The sequence below is a fragment of the Pangasianodon hypophthalmus genome, chromosome 5, assembly GCF_027358585.1.
Source record: "Pangasianodon hypophthalmus isolate fPanHyp1 chromosome 5, fPanHyp1.pri, whole genome shotgun sequence".
In the NCBI taxonomy this organism is placed as follows: Eukaryota; Metazoa; Chordata; class Actinopteri; order Siluriformes; family Pangasiidae; genus Pangasianodon; species Pangasianodon hypophthalmus.
This window is the reverse complement of record NC_069714.1, coordinates 27,044,790-27,059,547: the sequence shown is the minus strand read 5'-3', so window position 1 is coordinate 27,059,547 and position 14,758 is coordinate 27,044,790. Positions and strand designations below refer to the sequence as shown.

The window sequence follows — 14,758 nt, the reverse complement described above, 5'->3', positions numbered from 1 at the left end:
ACTCAATTAACTTCCCATTCAGTAGGGTCAAAGTAAGCTGTTACATTATTGACAATAATGTATAATTGATGAAAACATGAAAAGGATTCAGCTTACAGTCAGAGTCTTTAGCATATACACTCTCAGAGATGTCAGATGGCTCGCTAGCACCAATGGAATTGACAGCACGGACTCTGAAAATGTACTTCTTTTCAGGAACAATGCCTTCCTCCTCCCCAGCCTTGTATTTCAGCTCTTTAACTGGACGAGAGTTAACTCTCATCCACTTTTCTGTTCCAGCCTCACAGAGCTCAATGTGATATCCAGTGACTGGACTTCCTCCATTTCTTTCTGGAGCTTTCCACGCAATAGAGATATGGTCCCTGGCTGCCTCGGTGACATGGAGATCCTGAGGAGGTGATGGTGGACCTGGAAAAATGTAGAATATATTTTTGGTCTGAAAATGGCATGTATCTTGAATTGGTATATTTAATTCACTTATTGCAAATTCTACAGAAATTTAATATAATATCCTTTTCAACATACCTGTTGGGTCCTCAATTACCACAATGTCTGTAGGTTCACTTGGGTGACCAACCCCAGCCTCATTCTCAGCGAGGACCTGGAACTGTACCTCAGTGCCTTCAATGACATCAGTGACCCTGTACTTGCAGTCAGGACCTGATGTCTTTCCAGATTTCACCCAGCGAGTTCCAAGTTTCTCTTTCTTCTCAATGACATACCTAAAAGTTTTAATATATACAGAATTCAGTGGCACTGTAGGGGCACCATGATCAACACAAATCTACTCAAGACATTTTTTAGTATTTGCATACCGTAAGATAGGTCTACCACCATCATTCTTAGGTGCCTCCCATTTAAGATCAACATGTGTCTTTGACACATCTGTGACAGTTAGAGCATAAGGAGGTCCAGGAGTAGCTAGAAGAGTGGAATGGTTAAATAATATCAGTACACATCAGAAAAATTAGCTTTCACTTGAAGAATGTAAAATAAAGATTGCCAAGGCCTTTGGGCTTACTGAATGTGTCTTTTGCCAGAACTGAGTCTACAAGTTCACAGTATTCACTAGGTCCAACAGCATTCTCAGCTGCCACACGGAATACATAGAGAGAGCCTTCATTCAGTGGAGTGACAGTATAGTTCAGCTCCTTCACTGTAGTATCCACAGCCTGCCAGCCCTTGCGTCTCACATCTCTCTTTTCCACAATATAATTGGTAATTGGAGAACCACCATCTCTCTCTGGGGCTGTCCACTTTAGTTCGGCATTGTTACGGGAAATACTAACCACCTCTAGCCATCTTGGTGGTGATGGAGGATCTGATAAGAAAGAAAAAAGGGTTAGTACAAACTGGTACTAAAAAGTACAACCTGAAAAGAAACAAGGAATGAATATGTATTATTATTATTATTATTATTATTATTATTATTATTATTATTATCATTGCTATTATTCATTTGTTTGTTTGAATAGCCACATAGAGCACCTTGTTATAGCCAAAGTGAACATACAATGAAAATCCATTACAGTTAATACAAATAAAAGGGAAAAAATATCTTAGTATAAAAGTTCAGTTCAATTCAATTCAGTTTTACTGAATTGAACTTTTATATATAACCAAAGATTACAAACATATTAAACAAACAAAAAATTCATTAAAAAACTTACTGAGTCTCTCCTTGCAAAGAACAGGATTGCTAGGTTCACTAGGTTCACTCTCGCCTGCTGCATTGACAGCTCTGACACGGAAGGAGTATTCCTGCTTCTCCATTAATCCCTTCAGAAAATATTCAACAGAAGGTATACCATCTGCCACACGAACCCACTCATCAGTTCCACTCTTGAGAAGCTCAATAATGTAGGACTCAATCTTAGCACCACCATCATGTTCAGGCTTTGTCCATTGCAGGAAAGCAGATGTCTTTGCTACATCCTTAACACTTGGCTTGCCTGGAGGCCATGGAGGATCTAAAAAAAAACATACATGTTTCAGCCTCCCTTTCCCACACATATACACTATATGGCCGAAGGTTTGATCCCCTGACCATCACATCCATATGTGCTCTTTGAACATCCCATTCGTGACATAGTCCCCCCTTTACTGTTATAGTAAGGGGCGGGCGGTAATCAGGGAAAGCTTTCCAAATTTGTGCCCATTCAGCCACAACCTGGGGCACAGTCAGCATTCCAGTTCATCTCAAAGGTGTTCAGGGGGGTTGTGGTCAGGGCTCTGTGCAGGCCACTTGAGTTCTTTGACTTCAGCCTTGGCAAACCATGTCTTCAGGGTCCTTGCTTTCAGGACCAAGAAGGCGGCATGTGCACATTGCGAGGCTCGGTGTCTAGCTACTGCACTTCATTGTCTCTGTACTCATAGTCTGACAATGACAATAAAGTTGAACCTAACCTAACCTAACCTTTGTTCACAGGGGCATTGTCATGCTGGAACATGTTTGGGCCCCTACTGTATAGAAAAGACGTCCTATACAATTATGCACTTCCAACTTTGTAGCTACAGTTTGGCCCACATATGGGTGTGATGGTCAGGTGTCCACAAACCTTTGGCCATATAGTGTGTGTATAGTATACAGTATATAGTATATGTCTTTGTGGTGCAAAGAGTTGAAAAACAATCAACCATCAAATGCTATATTTTACCAATAGGATCCTTGATCATGATGTGGTCAGTCTCTTTGCTTGGTTTGCCTAGTCCAGCAAGATTTTCAGCCAAGACACGGAACTTGTACTTCTTCCTTGTGGGCAACCCTTTTACCCTAAATTCACCAAAATGTATAAACATGAAAGCTGTACATTTTGCTATAAATCTCTTCCCATGTCTTAATTTTGTGTATTCTAAATTCTTACCTCAAGTTAGTGTCTCTGACTGGCATTTTATTGCATCTTATCCACTTATCAACATCCGGTTCAAATCTCTCAACCCAGTAGCCAGTGATGGGACTTCCTCCATCTTCATCAGGCTCATACCAGGTCAGAGTTACAGCATCCTTAGCAATATCTGATGCCTCCAGTTTGTATGGAGGTCCAGGTGGATCTGGTTAAAATATTAGTAACATATATTCTTTATTATATATTTGGGGTGGGAGGCAATGATATTTGTTCATTCCTGTAAAGATTAATTTAACATACCAAAGGGATATCTCGCAATAATTGGAGCATGTTCAGCTGGTGGACCAATGCCAAATTGATTCTCAGCATAGACTCTAAAGATATACTCTTTTAAAGTCACAAGCTTGGTGGCTTTGTAGTTGGTCTGCTTCACAGTAGAAGACAGCTTGTACCAGATTTCACTGTCTGTAGCCCTTCTTTCAACAATGTAGTTTGTCACCTTTGAGCCACCATCATCTCTGGGTGGATTCCAGGCCAGTAAACAGGATTCGTTGGTGATTTCAGAGATATCGAAGGAAGCTGGAGGGCCAGGTTTATCTATATAAAGGTAAATGAGGATATTATATTCATGATAGATTATTTTTCTTTTAGAAGAAACAGCTTCTTTTAGAAGAGACCCTTACTCATTAGAACTGGATCTAAATTGTTTCAAATAGTAGATTTTTCAAAGGGCAGTGTTATGATTCCTTGCTTTAGAAACCTATTAGCTCTTATGTTATATAGAATAATTAGAGTACCTAGAATGTTGACGTCAACAGTTGCAGTTGCACGGCCCATGCTGTTAACTGCTTCAATGATGTATGTTGCAGAGTCATCCCTTTTTGTCTTAGCAATTGACACTGTGGAGTGACCAGGCTTGGAATCAATAGATATTCTGTCATCTTCCTTAAGGATGAGGTCAGCCTTGGTCCATTTGACTTTAGGTTCTGGTTTGCCTGTGATGTCAGCAGGAAGTTCGATCTTTGAGCCAGCCTTTGCAGTTAATCCTGCCAGGAGTTTTGCATCCAAGTGAATTTCTGGAGGCTCTGTAACAAGTGGTAAAGAAGGGTAAAGACATTGGCGATCTTACAAATAAATATAATATGCAGAGATGATAAATAAGAAACGCTGTTCTTTTATTGTACCTTTAGGATCAACAGCCAAGATCTCATCGGTTGCCTTACTAGGTCTACCTGAGCCCAGTCTGTTCAAGGCTCTCACACGATAAGCATACCACTGTCCCTCTATCAGACCAGTAACCTCAAGCCTAGGGCAGAATAAAAATGACTAAGAACTATGTTTTGTGTCAGTTTATCAAAACATCATGTCAAATAACCAAGTGTTTACCTATTTTTTTGTTCACTTACTTGAGCTCAGGTGTTGGGTCTCCACATGGCTCCCACTTGTCAGTGCCACGTTGGCATTTGTCAACAGTGTAGCCTTTTATTGGAGCACCGCCATCCCATTTCGGAGGTTCCCAAGAAAGGAATATTTTGCTGGATGTCTTGTCTCTCCATTTAAGATTCTCTGGTGGATCTGGAACAGCTGTGGAAAAAAGTAAGAATTTATTTTGTTGTGCTTGCTGCAAGTCTGTTTGGCTATTGTAATTTGCTCATGATCACTTACTGGCTGGTGAAGACACATTAACAGGTTCGTCAATGTATGCAGGCTCTCCAGGGCCACACTTGTTGCAGGCAATAACTCTAAACAAGTATTCCTTGCCCTCAATCACATCTGTGATAGTGTATTCCTGGTCTTGCACACCACTAATGACCTAAAATTTCATATAAAATAAAAATTAGTACAGTTGAAAAGTGTAATTCAGCAGAGGACAACTTAAAAGTTTGTGAATATGGTATGGGTTGAATACCTTGACCCATGTCTTTCTGGACACGTCACGCTTCTCAACCTGGTAGCCAGTCAGTGGACTGCCTCCATCATGGTCTGGTGGGTCCCACATAAGATGCACATGTTTTCTGGTTACTTCTGCAACCTTGAAGTCCTTGGGTGCACTTGGACATGCTGAAACAAGAGAGGTAAACAGTAAGTTTTATACTTGACAAAAGAAAACCACAGTGACGACTCTAAGACAATGTACTGAACATACCAATGACATTGACGTCAATCTCTCCAGAGACACTGCTTACATCATTCTCCAGCGTCAGAGAATATGTGCCTTTATCAGGCCGCACACTTGGAGTAATGACTAACTCTGTGAACGTGCTCTTTGTGACCATGGACACTCGGTCGCCAGAAGTGAGCTCCTTGTCACCAAAGGTCCACTTAGCAGTGGGTGTCGGGTATCCAGTGATGGGAACACGAATAGTAAGAGGCTGAGGTACAATGACCTCCAGGCCATCCTTAAAGGCACTCAAGTCCAGTGTAGGTGCAACTAAATTAATAGGAATAAACAACATCATTTATAATACTCTACTATAAAAAATATAACAGATCTGTGAAACGGTTCAGTACTTACAGTGTGGGTCATCTGCCAGCACAGGTCCAACAGTATTAGATGGGTCAGACTGACCAGCTGCATTCTCAGCAATGACTCTGTACTTATAATTCTTTCCAAATTTAAGACCAGACATCTGGGAAACATAAAAAAAAATTAAAATAATATAAAATAAATATAACAAGACAACCAAACAAAACCCATGGGAAGTCAGAAGTTTACCCTGTATGAGAGGTCCTGGCAAAGCCTGGCATTACATCTCAGCCACTTGTCTGAATCTTCCTCACATCTTTCAATAATATAGCCAGTGATCATGCTGCCTCCGTTTCTAAGAGGAGTCTCCCATGTCAGCAGACAGGCATCCTTGGTCTGTTCAGAGTGTGTCAGATTCAGGGGTGGGCTTGGTCTCTCTAAAAAAAAAAGTGCAACAAATACAGAATTATATAAGAATCCTAGAAATACTCCTTGATTGATTAAAAGGTAGAGGTAGAGATTTTTGGGAAAGATTGTACTTCTGACCTATTGGGTCCATGATTTTAACTGGGTTAGTGGCAGCACTTGGTTTGCCAGGACCAGCCTTGTTTTCTGCTCTTACACGGAAGATGTATTCCTTGTTTTCAATAACATCATTGATTATAGCTGAACGATCTTGTGCTTTAGTCACCATGACTGGAGACCATTTCACAGATGTTCTGTCACGGAGTTCAATGATATAGGATGTGATTTCAGATCCACCATCAAACAGAGGTGGTTCCCAGGAGACCGTGGCACCAAACTTGTTTACATTTCCAACAGTGACATTTTGAGGTGCATCAGGAACATCTGGAATACAGGTTTTTGGAATTGAAAGGTATATAAAAAATACAGAAATCTCTGTCATTTTAGCACTCACAATTAAGACACTGGCCTAAAAAAACAACAAATTTTGGCTTACCAAACTTATTCTTAGCTTGCACAGCTTCATCTGTTTCAACATTCGGACCGCTTCCAACTCTGTTGCGTGCACAAACACGAAAAAAGTACTTGGAGTCTTTCTGTAGCCCAGTGACAGTGTACTCTGTGGTATCAGCACTATCAGTCGCCAGAGTCCAGGTTTTGCGCTTGACATCACGTCTCTCCACCACATAGGCTAAGATCTTGCTGCCGCCATCACTTTCAGGCTCATCCCATGCAATGCTGACCTCTCCATCAGCAGTATCAACCACATGCAGGTTCTTCACAGGGCCAGGAACATCTGTAGAGAGAGAGTGATTTTGCATTTTTTCTTAATGTAGTGTGCCAATTATTGTAACTGTAATCAAGTTTAGGCATCTCATGCGCTAAGGCAATTGTTTATATCACTTGAGTGAATTAATTAATTTGATTTTATAGGGAAAATATCATGAAAAAATAGCTCAAATACAAACTCACCAATAACTTTGAGATTAATGAAAGCCTCTCCCTCTCCATGCTTGTTCTTAATAACGATCTTGTAACGGCCCTCATCTGACTTCTTAGGGTCCTTCAGCCGGTACTCTGCTTTGTCTGGCATGGTATGAAGATTTTCTTTAGGCAGACTAATGTTGTCAAAGAACCATTCAGCCTCAGCATGTGGGTAGGCATTGTAGGGAACTGACATGACAAATGGTTTTCCAGCATCTGTCACCAGTTCCTGATCCATTGTCTTAATCTTTGGCACAGCTGTAAAGGGGTTAATTAAGGTGAAACTTTAGAGATTATGTTAAATAAAATTATATGCTATTCATTTAATTTATATTAATTCATAATTTTATTAAAATGTAAAACAAATAACCTGCAAGCTCAAGCTTGGCTTTTGCATCCTTGTCTTTAGCAATAACTCTGTACTCTCCCTGGTCACGAGGTCTAATTTCACATACTTGAAGTCTGTGAATCTTGCCTTCACTCATCATTTGGTATTTGTCACCTTGGACAATAGTCATATTGTTCCTTAGCCATTTGACTTCAACTCTGTCTTTGTTGAGCTCGACCTCGTACACAACATCAGAGCCAGGAGGCTCAAATATATCGTTGGGTGGTCTGATAATCTCCACTGGTGTTTCTGGATAAAAACAGTAGTGGGATAGTATTAGATGTATAATTCATTAATGGTCGGTAAATAAAATAGAATAAATTCATACATTAGGCAAATTTTAGTGCACCTTCAACAAAGAGACGAGCCCTTGATTTTTTGTCATCTACACCACAGGCATATTCACATTCATCATCAAGTCTGCACTCCTTAATGCGTAGTGTGCAGGTCTTTCCGTCACGATCAAATTGATATCTGAAAAAGCAATTGACAAGAATCATTAGCTATTGCCTTAATGAAAAACATACACAAGGCAATGCTTACAACAGAAGAGGGAGTTCATTACCGTGGACCCTCTCTGATCTCTCTGCCATCTCTGTACCATTTGATTTCAGCCTTTTCTTTAGAGAGTTGGCAGGTAAATTCAGCATCTTCAAATTCGGTAATGGTCTGGTCTTGAAGTTGGATGATAAAGTCAGTAGGTGCTTCACTGATAATCAACTCAGCAGATGACTTGTCAGCACCAGCAATGACAAAGTACTCCCCTTCATCTGCCAGACTACAGTCTTTAATGGTCAAGGTGTGCTTGTCCTTGTCAACACGATACACAACGCGCTTGCTGAGAGTAATCTCCTGTCCTGCCTTCATCCACTGCACAGTCACATTTAGTTTGTTTACTTTGCATGAGAAGCTGATGGTCTTCTTCTCTTGTGTTTCGACATCCTCCAGAGGAACAATGATTTTCAGATCCTCCTCTGTAGACAGAAATATCAGTAACTACATATTATATATATAATATGTATATTATTTCCTTTATGAAAAAAATTAATTGAAATTGACAGAAAACAATCTATGTATGCAACAAACCCTGTACAGTAATCTTGGCAGAGCTCTTGACGCATTCATTCCGTTGATTAGTCAGTGTTATAGTGTAAGTAGCTGCATCTGACATGTCAGCATCTTTAATTCTCAAAGAGTACACATTGTATTTCTGGGTCATGATAAATTTGCTGCTATCAAATATTGTTTCATCATTCTTCATCCACTTGGCCTTGGCTTCCTCTGTGTTCACCTCACAGTTGAGAACTATCTCTTGTCCTTCACTTGCCTTTGTGTCCTTGAGGGGTGTGATAATTCTGAGTTTCTCTGCAGTGAATTGAAAAACAAGAGTAAGCTGAGATTTTACACAGTATATCAATCACACATCAATCAAATTAATGTGTAGTGAATACAGAATCCGCACCAAGGACGATCAAATCAGCAGAAGCTCTTGTAGCACCAATGAGAGCCACAAAAGGGCCCTCATCACTGAGCTCACATTTCTTCACTACAAGGCCTCGTCTTTTGCCCTCAGAAGTAATTTCATACTTGTCATCTGTTTGGAGTTCTTTGTCACCCCTGAGCCATTTGACTTCATAAGAATCTTTGGACACAGAGCACACAAACTCAGCTTTTTCACCTTCAACCACCTCCTGGCTTTGAGGTCTGGAGATGAACTCAGCAGCAAGTTCTAAAGGAAAGAAAATGTAGTCTTTGGTCATTTTTTCTTACACAAAAGTATTTTTAAAAAGAGAACGTTTCAAGTCTATAAATGCCAAATCCCTAACCATTGATTCTCAAGTTTCCTGTAGTTTGTGATCTGGGCAATTTGCAGTGGTATTCTCCAGCATCATTCATATGAAGAGCCTGGATGATAAGGATTCTCTTTCTCCCATCTGCAACATGTTCATATCTACCGCCCTCAGGCAATTCCTGGTCACCTTTATACCATGTAACCTCTGCGCTGGACTTGGAGACTTCACAGATCAGTTTAATACTGTCAGTTTCAGTGCCCTCAACATTAGCCAGGTTCTTCGTGAATCTTGCCTCCTCCTCTGCAATAAGAGAGACCAAGCTTAGGTAACTGCATTCAGATGTTAAATACTGATACCGAACATAGTGAAGATGAATAAAAACTGACCAACAACAGTAAGCATGCCAGAGGTCTTGGAGGTCCTTGCATCACATTCATATTCAGCTTCATCATCAAACACTGCCTTGCTAATGATGAGAATGCGTTGAACACCTTTGGAAATTATATCATATTTCTTGCCTTTCCTGATTTCATTACCATCCTTGAACCAGCGAACCTTTTAAAAAAAATTAAAATGAACTCAAATACATGGTCCAAATAAATTGCATAAACTTACAGTCTTAATTGTAAACATTTTCATATTATTTTTTATATGCCATTTAGATGTCTAGACAAATTAAAGATTTATAGATCAGGCAACTGATAGTAATTGAGCAAAAAAAAGTTCCGAAATAAAATACCTTGGCATTTTCTCTGGAAACCTCACACTCAAACTTGGCAGTTTCTTTCTCCATTACCTCAACATCATGGAGTGGTTTAGTGAACTCAACATGTGGAGCTAAAGCAAAACACATCATTTCCAACTGACACCAATATAATTCATGGGTTAAGTTTTTATTTTAAGCATTTACTGTAATTCACTTACGTTCAACATTTAGAAAAGCAGAAGTCTTAAAGTCTTTGGCATCACAGGTATATGTCTTTGAGTCATCAAGTGTGCAGTCTTGGATGATAAGCTTTCTCTTCCGGCCATCAGCAACCATCTCATACTTCTTAGTTTTACGGATTTCTTGTCCATCTCTAAACCACCTGACCTCTGCATTTTCTTTGGAGACTTCACACTCTAGTATAGCAGTAGCTTCTTCCTCTACAGTCTGGTCCTCGAGCGGCTTGGTGAACTCGACTGGAGGCTCTGTAGAACAGATCATACAGTGTCGGTTTAATGCATGCACAAATGTATTTCTAAAACTTTCATCATTCGAAAGCATTCAAAGGCACATTTAGTTTTTAAGCATGACAATTTTACTGATGAAATCATTTGCCATTTTGATCATTTACCAAGACCATATGTGTTCAGCTTTCAAAGGCATGTTTAAATCCACAGTTTGACAATGGCAATTGAGCTGACAAAAATGTTTGGCATTTTGATCATTTACCAAGACCATGTATACATGATCCAAATATCAACATAAATAGAATAATATTTGTTAACATTTATGATGTTTTTAAAAGCTTTATTAAAGCTATTTTTATTCTGTTCAGAAACTGACAACATGGGGGTTTTATATTTACTGCATGTGTGCAGTAAGTCATAGATCACTCATATCACAGTATATCACATAATAATACACCATATAACTATTGCTGCAGACCATGAGCGAGCATGCCATTTATAATATGCAAAATGGAACCTGCCTTTTACAATGAGGTTGGCCTGGATTTGGAAATCTTTTGCAGTTAGTTTCACCTCTCCCGCTTCAGTCAGTTTTACGTCTCTTAGGGTCAGCGTGTGGGTTCTGCCTTCAGCTCGGGTCACCACCTGTGCAAATCAAACAAATTGATAATTTAAGTCTCTCTTTGCCCTGTCACAGGCCTAGAGAAGGCTATTTACTGCACCCCTGCAATAGACATCAGCAGCTGAGAAGCAGGAACTGGTCTCAGTTTCACACCTCTGCTTTTTATGCTAATAGATAATTCTATAGCCTGAGAAACTCTAGGGCAATATACTCCAAATTACATGGAGCTTGTGTAGTAGCATATTAACCACTGAAACAGCTGTATCACAATTAAACATTAAAGTACAACCAATTAAACAGGATATAATCAATATGACCTTGTTGTAACTATTCAAAGTGCATTTCAGGTACATGCCAATTAACACACTCGCAAATCTCAAAACTTTTTTTTAATCAAATGTATTAAATGAACATAAACTTGTACAATAATTATTTATTAGAATTTTATAATCCAGTCCATATAATTACTACTCTTGCCACCAAAAGAGATGTCAGTCATGATCACAAAATAGACTGATTTCACTGTACACTAGCAGCTTATTACAGCCCATTACAAATCACAGGTTTCATTAAACGAGTTTATATCGTCACAAAACAATCTTTCACTTTAATTTGCGACTGTCAAATAGGCCTCTTGCCACCTGCCAAGCAGTTAAAAATAACCAGAGGAACGCTTGCAAGGCAGAATAGCCCCAAGCGTTATCGCAAAACCCAGATCAAGTAGTCAAGTGTAGCCTGATCCCCACAGCTCCTTATATGCAGAAAGCATGTAGGTGGCATTATACTGTATTATATTGTATAAAATGTGAATATTATTGCTTGGCTACATTTGCAAATCTTGCAAAACAAATTCAAAATAAACTTGACAAGACACATTTACCACACAGCGTGCATGTGTTTGTGTGTGCTCGTGCGCTTGTAGTAGTATCAAATCACCATGCCACCATGTTTGAAAGAAGCATACAGATAGGTCTCAATCACAATTAATCTATTAGAGGGCTACTTCAGAACAATGTTTTGTATTTAATATTTAAAGCATTATTCATACAAGCACAACATGTAACTGGATCTAGATTCACACTTACTCTGTCGCTTGGTTCCAGCTTTGTACCCCCAAGGAACCACTCCACAGATATGCCCTCATATGACAGTTCGCAGTCAAAAGTTGCCGTCTCTCCAGCCGTAACTGTAACATCCCTGAGAGGCCGCATGAGGCCTATCACTCGTGCTTTGGATTGAGGAGAAGACATTGTTAGTCACCTCCAAATCCCAAGAGACACTGATAATCCCTTAACCACAAATCCACATTGCACTTTCCCGTTGACAACAGGCCACTGCTCTGGAGCCTGAAAGCTTCCAGAACAAGTAGAGATTAGGTTGGAGTGGGCCTTGTCAGTGAGGGAGCTACCTCATTAGCATATTGGGTGTCCTTAAGATGTTTATGGCCAACAACAAAAAGGCAAGCAGGGGGGTCGAAGGTGGATCTGTTGAATCTCTGCCAATCACTGACGGGCCTACTCTACATATGGTATGTGACTTTTAAAATAGCTGTGCCATCTGATTGGCCACCTGCCCACCTCTGTCAAGAGCACTGACCAGTCTGTTACTGTCAATCAACCCCTTAGAATTTTCCAGGAAAAGGAGAATGCCAAGGTGTATGTTACCCTATGTTACCACATCGACTTATTTTATAGGGAAGTGCTTTTATAATAAAATTTCTATGACTTCCATGAATTATACACCCTTAACCCCACAATTAAACTTCAATGGCATGGACATTTTGTAACCTGATAATGTATTATGTTCACAGCCACAGTAAATCATTTCATTTTCTTCTGTAATTTACACCATTTTTCCCTTATTTGTAACTTGACAGTAGATTTTCCTGTTCATGGTTTTTACTATGATAAAGTATCCTGTCTGAAACACATATCTTATCTTCTATCTTATCTGAAGTGTCCCCTGTGTATGTACACCTTCTCTGCATCATTCTCACCTTTAACTCTAAGCTGAGCGCTAGATTTAGCATTGGCAGCACTGAAGTCCACACCACCAGCCATGTCTTTGCGTACATTGTAGAGAATCAGCATGTGTCTGGTGCCTTCTTCCTTAATATCACAGTCCTAAGGATTAGTGGAAAAAGATGCATTAGAATTTCACAATGAAGTGCAAAGCTTGCTGTCCCAATGTCTGACAATTCATTTAAAATTATAATAACCAAATAATAATTAAATATATATATATATATATATATATATATACCAGTCTTTTTGAACATGTGGAGTTTGGAGTTATGTTTTATTACAGTTTAATGGCTCTGATTGCCACAGATTGTGACACAGAATAGCAATTTCATAGAGAGCTAAAAACTTTGGGAACTTATTAACTGCTCGCTGTCAGATCTTAATGTGACTCTAAATGAATGCTTTTTTAAAAGCAGGGGCATTTGCAGGGTAAATTTGTTAAGCTTATAGATAAAAGATGCATAGACAGTGCTAGTGTTAATTGTAAAACATATTCATGTATATATGTATGTGGTGCTTAAAGTGCCTAATTAGAGAGATTGTGGTATTTTCCGGTTACATTAGATCTAGATTGAGCCAATAAAATACATTTCTATCGTTTCTCAATTCACTGATATTTAATATATTTCTCAGTTCACTGATACATATTCCTTGGTTAGATTTTAAAATTTTAGAGAACATAAAATAATTTTGGTAAAAATGGTAAATGTACATTGAACAAAAATAGAAATCAAAATTTACCGGCGACTGGTGCAAAGCCTCTCCTTTGAGTTTCCAGTTTCCGTGGACATCTTCCTCTGAGATTTCTGTCTCAAAGTGAGCAGTCTCAGTCTCTATAACTTCCACGCTGTACAGTGGCCGGACAACCTTAATATCACGATCTACACAGGTTATATGAGAGAAAGAGGAAATACTTTTGCAAAGTCCATTCTTTTGGTCACTGTTTTTTGATTTGGAAATCCATATGAAGATACAAGGTTAAAACCACATACCCTCAATATTCAGCTTAGCTGTTGTTTTGTCAGTGCCACAATCACAAGTATATTGACCAATATTTCCCTTATCAGCCCTCTTAACTGTGAGAATACGTTTTTTGCCATCAGCCTTGATGAGGATATTTTTGGAGGGGGTAATTTCCTTGCCATCCTTGAACCATTTCACCTCAGCAGAGGGTTTGCTCAGTTCACATATCAGCACAACTTCATCCTTCTCAACTGCTGTGTAGTCCTGTAGCTTGGTAGTGAAATAAGCTTCTCCCTCTGTTGATTAAAACAAATGCATAAGATTTGCTTTGTTTTACAAGCACTGTGGACAAACATCTAGAAATATTGCAAGCACTTACCAAGTACTGTGAGCATTGCCTCACAGCTTTTTCCAAGGGCCTCTGCTTTGATCAAAGAGGTATCATCAATGGACACCTCCTTGAAGGACAGGGTGTGGATCTTGCCATGTTCAGACATGTGCACCACTTTACTTGGGTGCAAACGCACATCATTTTTGTACCAGGTGACCTGAACTTTCTCATGAGAAAGTTCAATGCTGAATTCTGCTGTCTCACGCTCCTTTACAGTAACATCCTTGATAGGCTTGATGAACTCAAGACGAATGCCTGTAAAATAATGTGCAAATGCTAAGTCTTGTCATCCTTTTCAGTAACAGTACATACATCTCAAAATAAAATTTTCTAAATGACTTTGCTTAATTAGAAAAGAGAATAATGACCTTGAATAATGAGTTTGGCAGATGTCCTCTTGTCCTCAGCTTCAAACATGTATTTAGCCTCATCTTCATAGGCAGCAGATTTGACAACAAGAGTGTGCCTTTTTCCCTCTGTCAGAATGTCAAATTTGTCATCTGCCTTCAACTCCTGGGTTCCCTTTAGCCACCTGAAGACTTTTGGCTCTCGTGATATCTCACACTCAAACCTTGCTTCATCTTTCTCATATACTTGCACATCGCTCAAAGGTGTGAGGAATGTAATAGGAAGCTCTATAAA

General features: G+C 39.3%; 1 protein-coding gene across 15 annotated transcripts in view; it reads right to left on the bottom strand.

The window, feature by feature from the left end:
- ttn.2 (titin, tandem duplicate 2) overlaps positions 1 to 14,758 on the bottom strand; it is a 174,588-nt gene that overhangs the window by 71,726 nt on the left and 88,104 nt on the right. For all 15 annotated transcript variants that reach the window (XM_053233883.1, XM_053233884.1, XM_053233885.1 and 12 more), the window contains 35 exons: positions 14,485 to 14,751; positions 14,105 to 14,371; positions 13,755 to 14,021; positions 13,504 to 13,643; positions 12,735 to 12,861; positions 11,824 to 11,966; positions 10,638 to 10,761; positions 9,868 to 10,134; positions 9,683 to 9,780; positions 9,330 to 9,498; positions 8,977 to 9,243; positions 8,613 to 8,879; positions 8,237 to 8,515; positions 7,716 to 8,124; positions 7,500 to 7,624; positions 7,133 to 7,399; positions 6,751 to 7,020; positions 6,275 to 6,574; positions 5,860 to 6,162; positions 5,563 to 5,750; positions 5,362 to 5,476; positions 4,993 to 5,277; positions 4,756 to 4,907; positions 4,512 to 4,659; positions 4,253 to 4,430; positions 4,031 to 4,152; positions 3,644 to 3,931; positions 3,147 to 3,443; positions 2,865 to 3,051; positions 2,658 to 2,773; positions 1,671 to 1,970; positions 1,022 to 1,321; positions 816 to 921; positions 526 to 722; positions 97 to 408 (listed from right to left, as the gene is read on the bottom strand). In XM_053233883.1, the coding sequence (XP_053089858.1) occupies positions 97 to 408; positions 526 to 722; positions 816 to 921; positions 1,022 to 1,321; positions 1,671 to 1,970; positions 2,658 to 2,773; positions 2,865 to 3,051; positions 3,147 to 3,443; positions 3,644 to 3,931; positions 4,031 to 4,152; positions 4,253 to 4,430; positions 4,512 to 4,659; positions 4,756 to 4,907; positions 4,993 to 5,277; positions 5,362 to 5,476; positions 5,563 to 5,750; positions 5,860 to 6,162; positions 6,275 to 6,574; positions 6,751 to 7,020; positions 7,133 to 7,399; positions 7,500 to 7,624; positions 7,716 to 8,124; positions 8,237 to 8,515; positions 8,613 to 8,879; positions 8,977 to 9,243; positions 9,330 to 9,498; positions 9,683 to 9,780; positions 9,868 to 10,134; positions 10,638 to 10,761; positions 11,824 to 11,966; positions 12,735 to 12,861; positions 13,504 to 13,643; positions 13,755 to 14,021; positions 14,105 to 14,371; positions 14,485 to 14,751 (7,647 nt within the window). The remainder of the gene's footprint in view (positions 1 to 96; positions 409 to 525; positions 723 to 815; positions 922 to 1,021; positions 1,322 to 1,670; positions 1,971 to 2,657; positions 2,774 to 2,864; positions 3,052 to 3,146; positions 3,444 to 3,643; positions 3,932 to 4,030; positions 4,153 to 4,252; positions 4,431 to 4,511; positions 4,660 to 4,755; positions 4,908 to 4,992; positions 5,278 to 5,361; positions 5,477 to 5,562; positions 5,751 to 5,859; positions 6,163 to 6,274; positions 6,575 to 6,750; positions 7,021 to 7,132; positions 7,400 to 7,499; positions 7,625 to 7,715; positions 8,125 to 8,236; positions 8,516 to 8,612; positions 8,880 to 8,976; positions 9,244 to 9,329; positions 9,499 to 9,682; positions 9,781 to 9,867; positions 10,135 to 10,637; positions 10,762 to 11,823; positions 11,967 to 12,734; positions 12,862 to 13,503; positions 13,644 to 13,754; positions 14,022 to 14,104; positions 14,372 to 14,484; positions 14,752 to 14,758) is intronic.